At 37.5% G+C, this 19,335-nt stretch overlaps 1 protein-coding gene across 10 annotated transcripts; it reads left to right on the top strand.

The window, feature by feature from the left end:
* Nucleotides 1–1,025: 1,025 nt before the first annotated feature.
* LOC149546385 (sm-like protein LSM8) lies at nt 1,026–18,656 on the top strand. Of its 10 annotated transcripts, none has more exons than XR_016353704.1 (8): nt 1,026–1,112; nt 1,206–1,262; nt 16,608–16,787; nt 16,912–16,952; nt 17,067–17,141; nt 17,574–17,753; nt 17,841–17,933; nt 18,164–18,656. XR_016353704.1 is itself a non-coding variant. In XM_089791179.1 (8 exons), the coding sequence occupies exons 3-7, from the start codon at nt 16,754–16,756 to the stop codon at nt 17,926–17,928; spliced, it is 294 nt and encodes a 97-aa protein (XP_089647305.1). In that variant the 5' UTR covers nt 1,026–1,112; nt 1,206–1,255; nt 16,608–16,753; the 3' UTR covers nt 17,929–17,933; nt 18,161–18,656. The 10 variants fall into 10 exon arrangements, 6 of the variants coding, with proteins under 6 accessions (XP_089647305.1, XP_089647308.1, XP_089647307.1 ...); XR_016353703.1 differs by having other exon boundaries at nt 18,161–18,656; XR_016353706.1 differs by having other exon boundaries at nt 17,838–17,933; nt 18,161–18,656.
* Nucleotides 18,657–19,335: the final 679 nt, after the last annotated feature.

The following is a 19,335-nucleotide window of genomic DNA, read 5'->3' as shown; positions in this document are numbered from 1 at the left end:
GTTTCATAGGGTATATCTAGTGTCAGAAATTTTGTGGGTATGTTGTCTATTCTCTTGCATGTGGATTTTAATTACATATTTATTTCAGATCTATTATGGTTATGTAGAAACAATTATGTTTTGTTGCATGTTTCATTATAGATCCATGACATAGAAAATAGGGAAAAGGTTGTGTAGAAAGGAGTTTGCCTAAGTCAAATTCCAATTTAGGAATCAATCTTGAGATGACATATACTTGAAAGGAAAATGTGTTGATACATAACAAATGCTACATATGATAATTTAGAATGTCTTATACCTTAATGGTATAATTCTCTTTAAAAGTGATCACAAATGTTGATGCAATAAGATGACTCATAAAAACCTAAACGAAATAGTTGCATAAATGTTGTTGAAGCTTGCCACAATGAAGAATATAGTGGGATAAAATGCCTTGAATGTTGAATATTTTCTTTTGACGCCTTCAAATGCAAAATTTAAGTTGAGAGCTTGAATTGATGCTTGTGGATTGTCAAGCATTTATACCTTTCCCAAGCATTTTAGGGTGTTAAACTTGAAGCATGCTAACACACGTTTTAAATTCTTATTGAAATAAGATGATCATCAAGTGGTTCTAATTTAGGCTTGAACATCAAGGAGCAAGCCACCAAATTCATCTCCCTCCCTCCAATGTGGTCCCAAATTGAGACCCAAGGTCCTAGTTAAAGAGGAGAGACTCGAGACTAGAAACAATAAGTTATACATGCTAAAATAAGGCCTAAGTAAACAAGAAATTGCATAAAAATGCAATTTACAATGGTTCAAAGAGGGAAAAAGGGGGATCTCTAGAGGTATTTATCTCTTCGCTCACCTAGTTTTAATTTACATTATTTTGAATGCACTTTCAAAACTATAGTTATATACTTAAAATAAAAATTAATAGTAGTGGTGACTCATTCCTCGCTTCATGCCCTAAAACCAATTTTAGCTTTTTTTCGTTAATTGTGAGTAGAGTAAAAGGGAGGCATTTGTTAGATTGTTTTTCTGTGCGTTTTTTTGGTTGGGCTTCTCTGCCCATTTTACCTCATCGGCATCGTTGACAACACCATCGAATTTGAGCTGTCTGTTTTGAGGTAAGGCACTTGCTATTTGGTCTTTGCTCGTTAACTAGAAAGGTTATTGCGAATCATTACGCGAAATGTGTGATGCATCTTGTATTTTGGTAGGCTGTGAATGCCATTGACTTGGAAGAAAGAGGAAGCGAACCTATCAAAATGTATACGGTCGGTCTTTTTTTCTCTTAGTGTTTTTGTCATACTAAAACAATTCTGTTTTATCTGTTCATTTGAAGGCATTGGTTCTGTAGTTACCTGTTGCTGTTTTCATATATGCTGTAATATTCAGAGGTAATACTTTTTTCTTCACATAAAGATATTTTGAACTGTCAAATGAATTGGTGGTTTTAATTTTGTTTGTTTGTTTTGATTTCCTTATTATGGAGCATATTTTGATGAGAATTTACGGTCACTTTTTCGATTTAGAGTTTAGGATTTTTTGGTTTGATTTTTATCAGAGGACTTGAAAAAGTTTTTTGGCAGCAGCATGGCAGTGTTTCTTTTCTGCTCTAATACTATTATAGTTTCTATTTGGAGAAATTTCATTAGATGTTTCTGGAATTGTAACCGTTAATTCTATATGCAGTGAACTAAAATTTGGAGTTTTTTTGGTCTATATTTTATAGAATCTAGATACATCTATTTTTTTTTTTTAGTGATGAATATGTATGCTTGAATGGCACCCAGATTTGGTTTAGAAAGAAGAATTAAAGTGATATTTTTAATTATTATTTTTCTTGAAAGAAGGATAGATGCATATTAGGTTTTTTTCCCTTGTCTTTTTGTTTTTTGATACCAGTTTGTGCTGTTTAATACATTTTTTTAAGTCTTCCCTTATTATTTGGGATCCAATTCCTAGTTGATTTTTAAGCTACAAAGGTTAGTACTTAGCATTTGTTTCGATTGCTAAGCAGTATTTTGACTAAATTTTGGTCTTTGGTATGTTTGTGCAGTATTTGAGCTCATGGCTCTTTCACCCATGCAACTTGCTGTATTTCAAAACTGCAAATAATATAGTTGAAAATAAAAAATTGTGAAGTAGTGACTACCTAACAATAGTAATTTCAGTCCCAGCTAGTGGCGTGGAACTCAGAGTTTGCAGCAACTTGAGATAATTTGATTTCTTTATTATATTTCAAAATTCAGATGTTGTTATTGTCCTGCACGTAAAACTACTGCATCTACTCACCATGGGATCATGGTGCATAACTCGCCTTTTTCAATAGATTTTGATATATAGGAATACAAAATTGTGTGGTAGTGATTGCTTGAAAAGAGTAATTTTAGTCCCAGCTAGTGGTGTGTAACTCAGAGTTTGCAGCTTAAAATAATTTAAATTGTTTATCATGTTGCAAAAGTATGTAATTGTATGTCATTAATGCCCCACACAAAATCAGTGCATGTACTTCCCATGGGATCAGTAGGCATATCTTACTTTTTGGAATAGATCTTGTTATTTAGGTTTGACAGATCATTATTTTTATTGTGGCTGATGCATTTGCAACTCAATTCAGAGGTCCATCTTGTTAATGTTTTGTCCAGAAATGATGATAAACAGCAATAAAGAAGAACAAAAATAGGAACAAGACATTTATCTTGGGAAAACCCTTCAGCTTGAAGGGAAAAATCCAGGCACACCAGAAAAATATCTCTTTTATTGATATAAAAAGTGTTCAAGTCCAATGCTTTTACTTGATTCATTGTGTATAACACACAAAGTAATCACATATATATAGAGTTGAGAGACCCTTCATATTACACTCAAAGGTCTCTTTAATTTCCAAATAGAAGACTTCATGTTTCCAAACGCACGACTCTTCGCACAACACATCTCTTTAAATAGTATTATCTCAAATATTATCATAAATATATTCTCCATCTGTTGACACAATATTCAACATATGGCAAAATCAGAGATAAAGATCTCTTTCGCAACTACAATCTTCAACATTCCCTCTTTGCAAGAGAGATCTTTAGTATGACAATCACACATAGCTGCAACCAAAGATGTCAATGATAAATTCTCATCACATAAAACATGTTATCTCAGCATAACATAATTTACCACAGTTACTTCATAGGCACATAAAATTAAAGTCATGGAGTCACACTTGACTTCCACCATACCTACTCGTAGAGAATGGTCCACCATACCTACTTGCAGAGGGTGGAACAATGTGATCCACTCTAGGCCAGGGGGACTAAAAGTGAGACCTTGTATTCAGTGTCAAGCAATTTAGGGTTTCCTATTTTTTAGGGACCAAGTGAATTTTTTTGGACTTAGTCCTGGATTCACCGGGTGGGCTCACTGAGACCTCAGCTTCTGACGGATTGAATTTCCGCATTGTTTTGAGGGAGTTATGTATTTATATAAAGTTCTTGCAGGTAACTATAGTCTTTTTAATAAATTGAAATTAAATGACTTATTAAATCATTTTAATTTTTATAACTTGAAAATAAAGTTGTCCTAAGTTGGGGGCCTAAGTGGAAAAGGGAAATTAGGGTGAAATAAAGATTTTCCAACCCTAATTAAGTTGGACACCAGCCCTATATGGATCGTTTTTGCTTTTGGAAAAGGCATTGTTTTTGCACACTTAATATTTTGCCCTCATTCTTTCATCCTTGCTATGGTGGCTAGGGTTTGGAGTCTTCCTGGGAATGTGTACTCTACAGGATTACAGTGACTTTGAGTTTGTGAAAGATAAAACGAATAGTTGCAGCTGGTTGGCTTCATTTCAGAGGTCAAACTGGAACTGTTTATCAGAGATCTGGATTTCTACAGGGTGGATTTTTGCTATGGCTTCTCTGTTTATTATTTTGTTAATTTTTTTTACTGTGGTTGGAGGTCTCTTTCCCAACACACAGCTGCTCATTTCCTTGACGTCATCTACCATTGTTTGGGCATCTTGCTATTTGAATAAGAGCAGATCTGAACATTTGTGTTTGCTGGAATTAATTGAGATTTGTAATTTCCAGCACTTTGATTTATTTCTTCAATAAAATTAGGCTCTAGACAAGGGTATGTTGGAAATAACTTATAAGCCTTAATTGTTTTTTTCAGTTTTCAATTATTGTATTTGAACCTCAGCTTGTCATTGTTTGGACAACTCTAATTGCATTCCAAAACAAAACCTCATTTGGCAACTTCTGTCTAATTCGATCACACAAAAAAATAAAAAAAGAAGAAAGTTCAATAGTAGGGTTAAACTGGTTGGGTTCTTCAGTGTGGTATCAGGTCCAAAATCCTGCCAGCGTGTAGGGTTTGAAATATGGGTGATAGAAATGAGGAAGATTTAGAGGCCAGGGAGGTACTAAGGGGGCTTGTTACAGGGTAGGAACGGGTAGCTGATGCGCTCCAGTAGTTGAGTGCAGTGGTGCAGGAATTATCTGGACAATGAAGATTTGGTCCAGATATGGAAGAGGGAAGTGTTCATGGCATACCACGTAGGGCAATAACACCAGCACGCACATTTGATAGGCCCACATGTCCAAATTTCATTAGGGATGAACCACACATTGATGAGGAAGGTAATATTGAGTTTTCTGTTAACATCATGACATTGCATGATGAGTGGGATGTTCTACCTCAAATAGTTAAGGATCACCTTAATTTTGATAGGTTAATTAGCCAAAGAAGAGAGCATGGTAGAAACCGAAATAATTGGGGAACCAGAAATGGGAACTATGATTTGGAACAGGCTACCAGAACTCACATCGGTCAACTTTGATGGCAGCAGTAATGGTCTTGGGTGGGTAAGCTAGACACTTTCTTGATAGTACAACCAATGGTAGAAGAGGACGCCATAAAATTTGCAGCCCTACATTTAGATGGTGTAGCCCATGATTGATGACACAAGGGTATGATTACTTTGCATCATGATCAGATTCATACTTGTCAGGAGTTTACAGAAAGGTTGGTTAAAAGATTTGACAAACGAGACCCAGAATTGTCTTTCAAAAATTTGGCACAACTCAAACAAGTGGGCAGTTTGGATACTTACATAAGTGAATTCTAGAAGTTATCAATGATGGTTATAGGAATCCTAGAAAGGCGGCTGATTATACTTTTTGTGGAAGGGCTGTATGAATGTATGAGAGATTGGATCAAGGCTTTTGATCCACCAACCATGCAAGAGGCCATGAGGAAGGCACAAAACATGGAGTTCACAACTCCACGGATAAGTTTACTCCAAGTGCATCATCCTTATCATTTAACAACCAACAGGAACCAAGGAAATCTGATAATGAGGATCAGAAGAAGAAATTTCCAGCCCCTTTGGACAGGGAGACTTTAAACGACTTGCGCTTGCAGAGGTCCCTATGACCTTAACCATGAATGTCCACTTAGACCCAAAGGAGCTAACAATCAAATGGAGTGGTTTTATGAAGAAGAGGACCTTGCTGTTGTAACAGACTAGCAAGCTTATCACAATGATTCTGAAGCTAAACATGAAGAAAACAGGGTGGAAGATGAAGAAGTTTTGCACTGACAAGAAGCCCACCCATCTAACATGTAGCAGGAGGGTTCTTTTAGAATGCGGGGACTCTTGGCTAGTCAAAGAGTCCTTTCCTTATTGGACACAGGTGCAACACATAACTTTATAGATGCACGCCTTGTAGAGAGAAGGGGTATACAGTCACAGGGATTTGAGGGGTTCCGAGTAAAGGTTGTAGACAGCTACACTCTCCAATGTGAGAGAATGGTAACAAATTTACCAATGAAACTCAACAATTTTGTGTTTAAGGCTGATTTCTATGTTGTGAATATGGGTGATACCAATGTGGTTCTTGGCATGAGATGGCTCCATACAATTGGAGATTTGACATTAAACTTACGTGAGATGGAGATGGAGTTTGAGATTGATGGGTCTACACATATCCTTAAGGCCATCAAACGAAATAATCTGAAGAACATTTCACTCAAGAGGATGGAGAGATTGATTAGGCATGACACTGTGGAGTGGGTAGCAGAGTTCAAAGTGATGCCTTACATAGATGAAACTCACAAAACAACATACCATCTAGATATTTAGGACCATAGAACTAAGCATTCTAAAGTTTTCAGTGATATACCACTAGGTAGACCACCTGATAGGGGATGCAAACACATCATCGAGCTAGAGGAGGACACTATGCCCGTCATGATTACACCGTATCAACATCCTAAGCGGTTGAAGGATGAGATTGAAAAAACAATTAAGGAACTAATTGCTATGGGGTTTATAAGGCCAAGTAGGTCCCCTTTTACTTCCTCAGTGGTTTTGGTTAAAAAGAAGGATGGCACACTCAGGATGTGCACTGATTACTACATGCTAAACAAGGAGGCCATTAAGAATAGATACCCCATCCCTTGTATTGATGAGTTACATGGGGCTTGTTATTTCCCCAAGATTGGTTTGAGGACGTGCTACCACCAGATCAGTGTTAGGGAACAAGATATTGAGAAGACTGCCCTCAATTGTTAATATGGACACTATGAGTTTGCACCTGTCACTTTCCTGTCCATCATGGTCAGGGCTTTTCAGCCTGAGTTTAGGAAGAGTGTCTTGGTGTTTTTTGATGACATACTTGTTTATAGTAGGACATGGGAGCAATACTTGGCTGATTTAGATACAGTTTTGGGATTCTTGGAGAGGGAATCCGGGTATGCCAAGGAATCCAAATGTGAGCTTGGTATGCTGTTGTACCTTGGACGTATCATCAGTGCTGTAGGAGTGCGCATGGATCCCGATAAGATTTGTGCTATTACAAAGTGGCCTACACTAGAGACATTGACACAATTTTGGGGCTTTGTAGGGTTGTGTGCATTCTATCACTGATTTCTTGGTGGGTTTTCATGTTACCCTGCACCACTTATAGATTTGACTAAGAAGGGAGCTTTTATTTGGATGCATCAAGTGCAAGAGTTGTTCAAGAAGTTGAAATAGTTGATGACTACGTGTCCAGTGCTAGCTTTACTTGATTTCACCAAACCCTTTGAGCTACAGTGTGATGCTTGTGGAGGGGGTATTGGTGCAGTGATTATGTAGGATCGTCATCCCATAGCTTTCAAGAGTAGGACGCTGAGGGGTCCAGAGAAAAGCTACAACGTTTGTGACAAGGAGATGTTGTCTATCATGCATGCATTGGCCGAGTTCAAGCAATACTTAGTGGGCAATAAATTTTGTGTGAAGATTGATCACAACAACTTGAAACATTTTCGTGGGCAACGTGATCTGAATGAGTATCAACATAAGTGGGTGAGTTAGTTACAGTCTTATGATTTTGACATCTCTTATGTCAAAAGGACCTAGAATGCTGTTGTTGATGCTTTATCCCGTCGGCCCCTTTTGAGTGCCATGGTAGAGATCTCAGAAGACTTGGAGGCATTTGATCATTGTTGAGTATGACAAGAACCCATGGGCTTTAGGCATCATTGAGGGGACAGTGTAGGTTAACGTGTGCTCTATTGTGAATGATCTTATCATTTACAAAGAGAGGATATTTTTAGTTCCAGAGTCGAGGGTGAAGATAATTGTATTGAGGACTCTTCATGATTTACCTATGGCAAGATATCACAGTTACTTTAAGGCCTATAGGTAGGTACGGGCAAGATTCTCTTTAAAGGGTCTCGAATATGATGTTTTCCAGTACGTCAGAGAGTGTTATGTTTGCCAGCAGAACAAGCAAAAGCACTGTTATCTTGTAGGGTTACTACAGTCGCTTCCTATTCCTGACAGGAAGTGGCGATGTTTGTCTATGGACTTCATCATGGGCTTGCCTAAAGCTCAAGGGAGAGAACATTTTTGTCGTGGGTGACCAAGTATGCACATTTCTTTCCGATCACTACTACATAGTCAGCTTCACATGCGAGTGATCTTTTCTTTCATGAGGTATTTAGATTGCATGGATTAGCTTGGACCATTGTCACCGATAGGATAGTAGATTCATGGGGCATTTCTGGCAAGAGTTGTTCAGATTTTGTGGGATAAAGCTCGCCCTAAGTACTAGCTACCATCCCTAGACAAATGGATAGACAGAGATTGTCAACAAATGGGTAGAGGGATATTTGCAGAATTACATCTCAAGGTAGAAGAAGGCAAGGGTGAAGTGGTTAAATCTGTGTGAATACTATTATAATTCCACTCACCACATGTCTATACAGATGACACCTTTTAGGACCTTGTACAAATATGATTCACTGGGTTTCTTGGATTTGTTATTTAGTGATTGCAGAGTGCCTAGTGCTGGGAATTTATTACAGGAAAACCAAGATATTATGAGGGTTGTTCGTGAGAACATCCAGAAGGCCCAAAATTAGCAAAAGCAATGCGCTGATCAGAAGAGGGTTGAGTGAGCATTTGAGGTTGGTGATATGGTGGATTTGATGCTTCAACCCTATTGGCAGTTCGCTTTGGCAAAAGAGGGGTGTAGAGAAACTCAAGCCACGGTACTATGGGCTATTCAGGGTTGTTAGGCGAGTTGGCCACGTGGTTTATGAGTTGGAGTTACCGACAGACAGTAGGATACATAATGTGTTTCATGTATCACACCTCAAGAAGGATTTTGGACAACACAAAGTTCCTTCTGCAATTTTACCACCCCTAGATGATGAGGGGAAATTGGTGTTAGTGCCTAAGATCATGTTGTAGTTCAGGGAGTGTTAGCTACGAAGAAGTGTTATCAGAGAGTATTTGATCAAGTGGAAGGGCCTACCAATTGAGGATGCTACATGGGAGAGTAACAGTATTTTACAACATCCAACTTTGAGTTTGCTTGAGGACAAGCGAATTCGGGAGGGGCGGACTATGATATCCCCACTCTAGGCCAAGGGGAGTAAAAGTGAGACCTTGTATTGAGTGACATGCAACTTTTTAGGGTTTCCTATTTCTTAGGGACAAAGTGAATTTTTTTGAAACAGTCCTAGATTCACATGGTGGGCTCATTGAGACCTTAGCTTTTGACAGATTAAATTTGCGAGTTGTTTTGAGGGAGTTATGAATTTTTATAAAGTTCTTGTAGGCAACTATAGTCTTTTTAATAAATTGAAATTAAATGACTTATTAAGTCATTTTAATTTTAATAACTTGAAAATAAAGTTCTATGTTGGGTGCCTAAGTTGAAAAGGGAAATTAGGGTGAAAAAGGTTTTTCCAACCCTATTTAAGTTGGATGTCAACCCTATATGGGTTGTTTTTGATTTTGGAAAAGGCATTGTTTTTGCACACTCAATAATTTTTGCCCGCATTCTTTCAGCCTTGCTGTGGCGGCTAGGGTTTTTCCTGGGAACACATACTTTGCAGGATTACAGTGACTTTGAGTTTGTGAAAGATCAAACGAATTGTTGCTGCTGGTTGGTTTCATTTCAGAGGTCAAATTGGATATGTTTATTGGAGATCTGTGTTTCTACAGGGTGGATTTTTGCTATGGTTTAACTTTCAATTATTGCTGTTATTATTTTTTTTACTGTGGTTGGAGGTCTCTTCCATCAAAGAGCTGCTCATTTCTTTGACGTCATCTACCACTGTTTGGGCATCTTGCTGTTTGAATAAGAGCAGATCTGAACATTTGTGTTTGCTGAAATTAATTCAGATGTGTAATTTCCAACATTTTGCTTCAATAAAATTACGCTCTGGGCCTGGCTGTGTTGAAAATAAGCCTTGATTTTTTTTTTTCAGTATTCAATTGTTGTATTTGAATCTCAGCTTATCATTGTTTGGACAGCTCTAACTGAATTCCAAAACAAAACCTCATTCTGCAACTTCTGTCTAATTCTGAAAGATCACACAAAAAAATCAAAGAAATTAAATTAAATTAAAAAAAAAGTACAACAGCAGGGTTGAACTGGTTGGGTTCTTCACAAATGAGGGCTTTCACCTTAGACTTTTACTAGAGAAGAATGCATTTCCAGCATGCTTACTCACAGAGTGTGGTCCACCATACCTACTTGTAGAGGGTAGAATGAGGGCTTTTACCTCAGATTTCTCCCAAAGAGAATGCATTTCCACTATGTCTACTCGCAGATGGTCGAATGAGGGATTTCACCTCAAACTTCTCTCACAAAGAAGAACTCATTATCAACTTTTGTAAGAATGACTGAGATCCTCTCTCAACTGAGACTCCCTCTCAGCAGGGACAACTTTGGTCACCAAAATAAGATAGCTGATTCGAATTGTCTTACAGTCACATAAGCTTGTAAAAGGTTCGACATCTCCCTCTGTCATGTAATCTTCCTCTGAAGCTGTAATGTCTCTCTCTAAATATGATCTGCCCTCTTGTAATGAAGATATGTATCATCACTCCCATGACTGCAACCGACATTCTCATGTTCGTTAATCTCTCATCATCTTGATGCGTCCTATAATCAATTATAGAGATCAATGCTATACACTGTTCCCTGTAATATAAGAAAAAGAAATTCAAGATCTATATTCACAGGTATAAACATAGAATACTTATCTCTTTGTAGTCTAGTTTTCCTCTGAATTCATGCAATTTTCTTCATTCCTGTCAACAACCTCTTGTTATACATACTTTCCCCAATTTGAATCCTTTACACAAATCTGGTCTATAACATCTAAGATAGACCCAAGTCTCCAAAATTGTCACCACTTCTGACATCTCCAAAGAATTTAGAATGAATAATACTGAATGACACAAATAATATCTTCTTGTCCATATAACAATTACAAACAAAATTCCGCTTAATTGGATTCATCAACTCCATCAGATAGCATGTTTTGATGAGACATAAGGCCAAAACCTTCTCCACATGCTTCACCTCGATGCCAAGACAACCACAACCATTTGCTTATTCAAGAAACACCATAAAGATAGGTGAGAGTAATTACGAGCACTTGCACAGTGACATTGGAGTCAACAGTCCGAAGCTGAATCTTCACCTTGCCATGCGCTTTCCATGGCCCGACTAAGAGGGACCAAAAAAAAACTGAGCTATGGGACACCCAAAATCTTCAAAATTCACCAAAAGAAAGTAATGCACTGAATACACCAAGAAATGTGTGTCACTGAAACAATCAACCAAGACTTTACAGAAAGAGGATGTCGATCATACACAGATCACACATATATACCATACAAATAATCATGTCACAATATGATGACATTGCAATAATAATAGTTTAATCAAGTATATTGAAGAAGACTTGAATATAGATGACATTACAATAATAAGAGTTTAATCAAGTATATTGAAGAAGACTCGAATATTTGAATCACATAGTGAGCAAAATCTGATACACACACATATTGCAAACCCAATCACCGATGATTCTGTAATAACCCCAGCTGGTTATGGCACAAACACTTATCAATTTTCTATGCTAAGTTATTGTTTGGCATTCCGTCAAACACTTGACAAGCAATACCAATACCACCGAAAAAGATCTCCAATGTTTCTTAATTTTCAATTTCTTTACTCCAAATTATCACATTCAAGTTATTTAAGCATAAAGCTATTTTCTGAATAACGTTGGTCAGCCCACAAATTCTGGAATGTATTGCAAATGTATTTATTATTCCAGATGATAAATGAGAAATGCAGTTACATTGGCTACTAAATATGTGAAATAGAACCTGTTTGAATTAAATTGTGGACCCCACAATGTCCATGCAGTAGGCTGTGATGAATCTTTGCCTTGCCAGGTATTCGCTGCCTCTACCAACACTGCTCAAAACCCCCAGCTAGCGTTGCAATCACCTGTATTAAACGCAGGCCTGTATTTATTGAATTTTCTGGCCTTCCTTTGCAAACCATGACCTTACACTTCAATGCCAGCCCTGTAGGAATAAACATAGGTGTATTAATGGCACCAGACACTGCTGTAGTAAATTACGGCGGGCATACAAATGCAAGATAAATTCCCCAATGTAGATTGCAGGTGTGTTTGATCACTTGCAGCTGTGAATGCCCATCAACTAACCAACAATCCTCAGCAAATAATAGCTTATCAATCACAGCATGTAACAGAAGCGAAGCTAGTAGCAAATTATTATACCATAGCAATAATTTGCAGCTCAAATCCCATTGCAATTCTCAGATTTCAATCCCTCAACCAGGGAAACAAATATAAATATTGTCTTCTGGCAACAGTAAGAACAGTAGGAAGACAAATCGAATTCTCAGAGTTAATTCACAATACCTCAGCCATGAATTACCGGGTACCTCTCAGCATCAAACCCTTATACTTAACAAGGGCACAAAAAACAACCTTAGAAAATGTCACAAAGACAACCAAAGCAAAATAATCAATCAGATACCTTTCCATCAAAATGAGCTCATATTTATAGCCCCCATTGGCACAAAGTTTCCAAATGCAACTTCACTTAAGAAGCTTCATCAACACAACATTATTTTATAACGTGCCATATAATATAATTTATTAATATCTCTTAGCTCCAAAAAATTACCTTTTCAACCATATCATGAAATTCTTACATGCAAGGCCATTGTTTCTTATGCTCAAGATTTAAAACTTTTCAACTTGGTTCCAATGAGCTATGACACTTAGTAAACAATACCAACAAAAATAACAACCTCAACATATTTAGATGAATAATAATAATAATTCACCCGTCTTGTGAAAATTGCTGAAGAAGCATCAAAATCAAAATCTGACAACACCAGGGTGATCCTGATGAATAAAGACGATGAATGACTAGAGGGGATGGCTTACTCTAAATAAATGCTCCCTCCAAGATTCTTGGAGCCCAAACCAGAAGCCCAAAATAAAATCTGAGAGCATCACTCAACTCCTCTAACTCAACTGAGCTCATCAGAACCAACTACTGACTTGCTATAAATATTAAGTCCATCAAACGAAGCCAAAACACACCATAGGCTGTTGGAAAACCTATAACCCCACAACTAAGACCCTCAAATCCCATTGCCGGATCATGAGGGTCGCAATGGTAAAGTGACCAAGCCAACTGCAGGAACTTGCTAAAAATGGGGACATTACAGTCCTCCCTCCCTAAGATTGTTTGTCCCCAAGCAATCCCGGATCATAAAGGACATCATAGTCCACCTGGATCCCAAGGGTAGAACTGCGTACTATTCTTGTTGTGTACAAGTAACTCTTGTGGCACCAACACCCAAATAATTGATATCCATGACTGACTCATGTGGAAACTGACTGTAGGCGCTAATGGCGGTAACAACCCATCGGAACTCAATCCAATTGTAATACCAACTCTATCAAAGTCCCTATCAAATTGACACTCACACCCAATTGCACTGTAGAGATGATAACCACCATAAGTTACCTAAATCACTATCACCAACTCCAACCCCTAATAAACTGTTTTGCGTGTGTAGATACTGCAAGTGGTCTAACTTGCAACTGTCGATCCCATTTGCAAAAGATGGTGCTAACCCATCCCATAATGGATGTTATGAAATTGGAGCCACCCACACTGACGTGAAATTGAATCCTCTACCTGTTGGTCAAAAAAGAAGTGATGAGCACTCTTCACAATGTAATGCCGATAAAAATCCCTGATCTCTATCAATGGTTCATTAGTACCAAACTAGGAATCAAGAGATGGCTCCAATCTCTAACTCTGCACAACTACTCGCTGGGCAGGATCCTGGGCAACCCTCTCAACAAACCCAACCACCAAATCCTTGTTGGGAAGCATTGTAGCCAAGGTCTCTATTATCTTCCCCACCAATCGCTGTATATCACGAGAGCCCCTTAACGAGAGTACCCTTAGATACTCTGTATGAATCCTCCTACAAATCCGAACTCCTAAGCAAATACTCCATGAATGACACTCAACCTGGTACCTCGCAATCCACAATTGATCCCTCTAAAAATGTGGCAGAACAAGAATTACACGGCAATTCTCAATTGATGCTCTCACCTCTCTCGTACCTACTGCACCCATATCTTGGGTGGATATTACTACCACATCTTCATGCCCCTCATTCGCAATTGTGGAAGCAAACTGACCACCAACCACAATATGCAACTGAATAGGGTTTGGGGTTGGTGTCGACTGTACCCGCTCCAACTCCATGGTAACCTCATCCAACCGCGACTGTGACTCTTGAAGAGCCAACTAAGTACACTGAAGAGAGTCCACATCACCTCAAGCTTTTGAGTGAGTACAGTAGAAATTATATGTGGAAGCATCAACCTGGTACCTCGCAATCCACAATTGATCCCTCTAAAAATGTGGCAGAACAAGAATTACACTGCAATTCTCAATTGATGCTCTCACCTCTCTCGTACCTACTGCACCCATATCTTGGGTGGATATTACTACCACATCTTCATGCCCCTCATCCGCAATTGTGGAAGCAAACTGACCACCAACCACAATATGCAACTGAACAGGGTTTGGGGTTGGTGTCGACTGTACCTGCTCCAACTCCATGGTAACCTCATCCAACCGCGACTGTGACTCTTGAAGAGCCAACTAAGTACACTGAAGAGAGTCCACATCACCTCAAGCCTTTGAGTGAGCTCAACCACCTCCGCTTTCCCTAACAATGCCTCATAACAGGTGCTACCCAAGGTAATGCTTGTAACCGTGAGTAATTATGCTTCAAGACCTTGACAGCCCCTCGATACACATGAATCTTTACTAGGAAAATACTACTATCACTGTGCTCATTTGACATAGGAGCACCCCAACCAAATGCAGCGAGAGACCAGAGGAGAGAAAGAAAGAGAGAACTGTTGCAGCATTATAAACTCCCAACATGCTTGAGCACATAATAAGCATAAAAATTTAGCTGCATATCGCCATATTCAATACCATTTAGGACCATCTTAACAAAGTTCGTGGAGCTGTCTTCACCATCATAGGTCACACAAGGGCCATCATCCTACCTGAACTTTGACTTTGGTAATGACATTGTGTACACAACATGGTGCTTTGTGTTCTCGAACCGCTCATTCCCACCATCAACAATGCAGTCTTGGGTCTCCATGAAGTCCGAGAGTGTTGAAATGGTTTGGTTCACGGGTGCCTCGACCTTGACCAAAATAATCAAATAAAGATTAAACTCAACACGATATTGAATATCTTCAAGAAATGATCACTGCTGAAGATTGCTTTTCCTAATAGCCACATTAATGATAACAAGAATATCCAAATAATATAGAATGATACAAAATAACTCTTCTGATGAAGAACACATAAAACTGCTGCACATGATCCAGAAGTGTTCTCATTGCAACAAGACAAGTTTATCATCAAACATAGATGATGATCGTGCTGTACAGAGGACTTATTCTGAGTGGAAGATTAATCATGCATTTACCAAAAAACTCAACGTTCCCCTATTGCTATTAACCATCTGGCTCTGATACCATGTTAATGTTTTGCCCATAAATGATGATAAACAACAATAAAGAAGAACAAAAATAGGAACATAAGACACAAGACATTTATCTTGGGAAAACCCTTCAGCTTGAAGGGAAAAACCCAGCCACACCAGAAAAAAATCTCTTTTATTGATATGAAAAATGTTCAAGTACAATGCTTTTTCTTGATACATTGTATATAACACACAAAGCAATCACATATATAGAGTTGAGAGATCCTTCATATTACACTCAAAGGTCTCTTTAATTTCCAAATACAAGGCTCTTCATGTTTCCAAAGGCATGACTCTTCACATGACACGTCTCTCCAAATAGTATTATCTCAAATATTATCATAAATATATTCTCCAGCTGTTGACACAATATTCAACATTTGGCAAAATCAGAGATAAAGATCTTTATTGCAGCTACAATCTTTAACACATCTTACCCTACGCAGCCACTAATTGTGGGCATGTATAAGAAAAAAATGTGTTTTTGTATACATTTCATTTTTAAGAAGGCAAAAAGTAGAGCCATAATAGTTTACTTTTGTATTTTAGAAAATAATTGAAGTTGTTAATCTTGATTTGAAGTGGATGCAAGTGTAATTGATTATCTAAGAGCCTTTTTCTTCCACCACTTACCAAAATTAAGATATCAGATAATAACATTCCATGCTTGAAAAACTTCTATGTTGTTGAAATGGTTATGCTTCTTCCCGTGTCATTTAGGAACTTTCAGCATGGATTTTAGTTCAACAAATAGTCAAGATTTATATACAACTTTATGATAGTGTGGTAAGGTGACTTACTTTAAATGCCAAGTCATTCTGAGATGCTATTGATCATTATGTGCCAAGTTCAATAGGACCGATGAAAAACTAGGGGGCCCATGTAAAGGTTGTTTTAAAAATTGTGAGCTTGACTGACTGTTGTTTCAGTTATCTTTATTGGTTTTTAGTCTTGATCTGTTATATTGCCTGTCCAAAATGCAATGTTAATTTAAACAGCTGTTATTTGAAATGGTTTGTCAAATATTATTGGACATTTTTATATTTTCTAGATGTAGGTATAGCTGTTTTATGTTCTGTAGATAAGAAATATCTATATATATCGATATGATCTTATAATGATACTTTATAATGCTTTTTTCATAATAGTCTAATTATTGTGTAACTGCATCTGCTCATTTTTCAGGTTTAACAAAATAACCCAACCTGTAGAAAATCTGAAGGAGTTAAGGATCCAGATATAATTCTTATTTTTTGTCCTCTCATATTCCTCGTCTTTTTTTATAACGTACTATCTTCTTTGTGGGTATTGCCAAACCAATCTTCATAGCAATGTCAATTGCAGGATTGGATTCCATGATGGATCGTATGTAATTTTTTTACCCATTTTTTCTCCTAGTAGAGTGAAAATCTATTGTTTCCATTTTAGGTTTACACTTCACTTTTTTAAAATGTTAATCTGCATCTTGGGCATCTCTTGATGTTTTCAGAGGCCATCTCTGTCATTACGAATGATGGACGTAACATAGTGGTATGTATGTTTATATGCTGTCTGGGTCCTCCCCTGTTTGGGTTCTTCTGTTAAAAAGATGATTCAAATTTGTTTTGTATTTATGTTTGAGAACTGAAAGTATTTTACATACAGGGTATCTTGAGGGGTTTTGATCAGGCCACAAATCTTATTCTTGATGAATCGCATGAACGAGTTTACTCCACTACGGTAAGCTGCTCCTTGTCACAAATAACAGCATTCTAATTTTTTCTCAGTAAATTTAAGCCTGGTTCAAGATTTTAGATCTGGCTGACTTTAATGATCCCAAGAGAGAGAGATGTTGGAGTCTGGGTTGCTTAGATAGTTTGAAAAAATATTGTATTGAGCTAGATGAGATTGGGATCTGTTTGATGGTGATAAAAGCAACATGGGGGGTCTGTCAAATTTATTAGTTCGAGTAAAATCTGTCTTTGATTGGCTGAGTGAAGCTAGCCATAATTTCCATGGTTACTTTGCTACTTGCGCATGCTAATTCCCTTTATTTCTTCCATTTGTTTAAGGCTGGCGATGATGCCTCTATCAAAACCTAAGTTTTTAAAATCACCAACTTAGATTCTATGCTGAATGGTTTTATTGCTTTTCGCTGGTCTTCTTGGGCAGGCAGGGGTAGAGCAACTTGTCTTGGGATTGTATATCATCCGAGGAGATAATATGTACGCTACTTCAACCCATTTGTTAGAGTGGCTAGTTTACCAATTTTGCAATGGTTACACATTTGGTGGCAGCAAGAGTCCCCACATTGGTGGCGTTTGTGACATGCCCAATTTGCATCCAGTGCAGGCTAGAAACTTCCTTCTTGACAGAGTAATTTCTTCCTTTCTTTCTCATTCTCTAATTAAGATAAAGTATTGTGTTTGTTTCCAGTAGCGTTGTTGGAGAGTTGGATGAAGACCTTGATTCAAACCTCGACTTGTCAAAACTCAGAGCACATCCACTAAAGCCTCTTGCTCACTAATTAAGGTCTGGGAAATGTCTAGAACCTTCCATATTTATTCTTAAGGTGCACATCATGGCAAATAAGTGAAGTGCTTCTTGATTAAATCTTTTTCTTGTCACTTTTGGATTCACATTATGTATCAATAGGTTTTTATAAATATTTATTGAATTGATTGAATATATGCTGCTACTCTTTGGGATACATGGTACAGGTTGAATCATGATGAATTATTCATTTCTTGTGTTTTCAGCAGTTGGAAACAGAGATTGAATTCTTGAATTCAAGCTCATAAATTAAAGTTTTGCTACAACAATGATTGAAGCTCAAGTGCACACTATAAGTGGCGCCCTTGAACAATGGTACCTTCACAAGGCTGACTGCTCTCGACCTCGATGCATATGAGTATTTGCTGGTTTATATTGTTTCAGTCCAACTATTTAGTTACTATGCCTAGAAGTTCTAGGATTTATAATCTTTTAATCTTTATTTTATATCAGTAGTTGAAGGGTAGCCTCAAAATGCAATTGTTTCAGAGGTCATTTTTATTTATGCAAAATTCCCTATAGACAGAGGATTTAACCTTTCACAGAAAAAACATTTATTGATGCATGGGGCATCCATCTTGGAGTTGTACACAAAAGAGGCCACTTTATGTTCAGTCTTGGATTTGAAGTCTATATAGAGAAACAATTATGTAGTGAAGAGCAACTCTTTTTAATGAATGTTTTTGTACTGATGTTAATTTATTTTGTGCTCTCCTAGCTCTTCGGGGTGCTGATATGCATGATTCTGTTGGTTCTTACATAAAGATATTCCTGTGACCCTATTTGAATTTTCCTTCTGTGATTGCCATGATAAGGTGGCCTTGCAGAATACCATTATTTCTTTGTTCCTAATTGGCAAAATGCTAAAATCCATTGAGCATCAATTCCTTTTTCGTCACCATAGAACATATGGTTTTTATATGCTGATAGTTGTTTGTGGTAATTATATATGTTGATAGTTCTCTATAGTTCATGTTATGGGCTTATGACATATTGAGATATCTTATGGTTTTGTCATATGAGGTAACTGTATTAATCTTCGAGTTTTCTACTCTCTTGTCTATGCATTATATCTCAAAGTACATTCTTATATGAAGCAATAATTGTTTTTGTACTTAGTACTGCTTAGTAAAAAACTCAAATATATTGTTTATTTACTATGTGCAGACTGATGTATATGTTGCATAACCATCCAATAAGTGGTGATCACCATACTGTGTATGTCAATTTTCTGCATATAGGACTTGAATCAGATTTTTAGATAGAGAATTCTTATTTGCGGTTACAGACACCTGATACTTTAGACCTACCAAATGCAATCATGTCTAGAAAGGATGTTCAATCATTGCAAATTGATGCAAAAGGTATAGAGATCAGACCA

This window comes from Cupressus sempervirens, chromosome 7, assembly GCF_028749045.1.
Source record: "Cupressus sempervirens isolate cs-2001-9-10 chromosome 7, ASM2874904v1, whole genome shotgun sequence".
Classification (NCBI taxonomy): domain Eukaryota; kingdom Viridiplantae; phylum Streptophyta; class Pinopsida; order Cupressales; family Cupressaceae; genus Cupressus; species Cupressus sempervirens.
This window is presented reverse-complemented; position numbering and strand designations above follow the sequence as displayed.

Excerpts from the sequence above, each read along its gene's own strand:
- LOC149546385 (XM_089791179.1), top strand. The coding sequence starts at position 16,754 with ATGTCAATTGCAGGATTGGATTCCATGATGGATC. Across the intron at positions 16,953-17,066 it reads ATGATGGACGTAACATAGTG|GGTATCTTGAGGGGTTTTGA; the intron begins GTATGTATGTTT and ends TTTTACATACAG. Across the intron at positions 17,627-17,837 it reads ATCATCCGAGGAGATAATAT|TAGCGTTGTTGGAGAGTTGG; the intron begins GTACGCTACTTC and ends GTTTGTTTCCAG.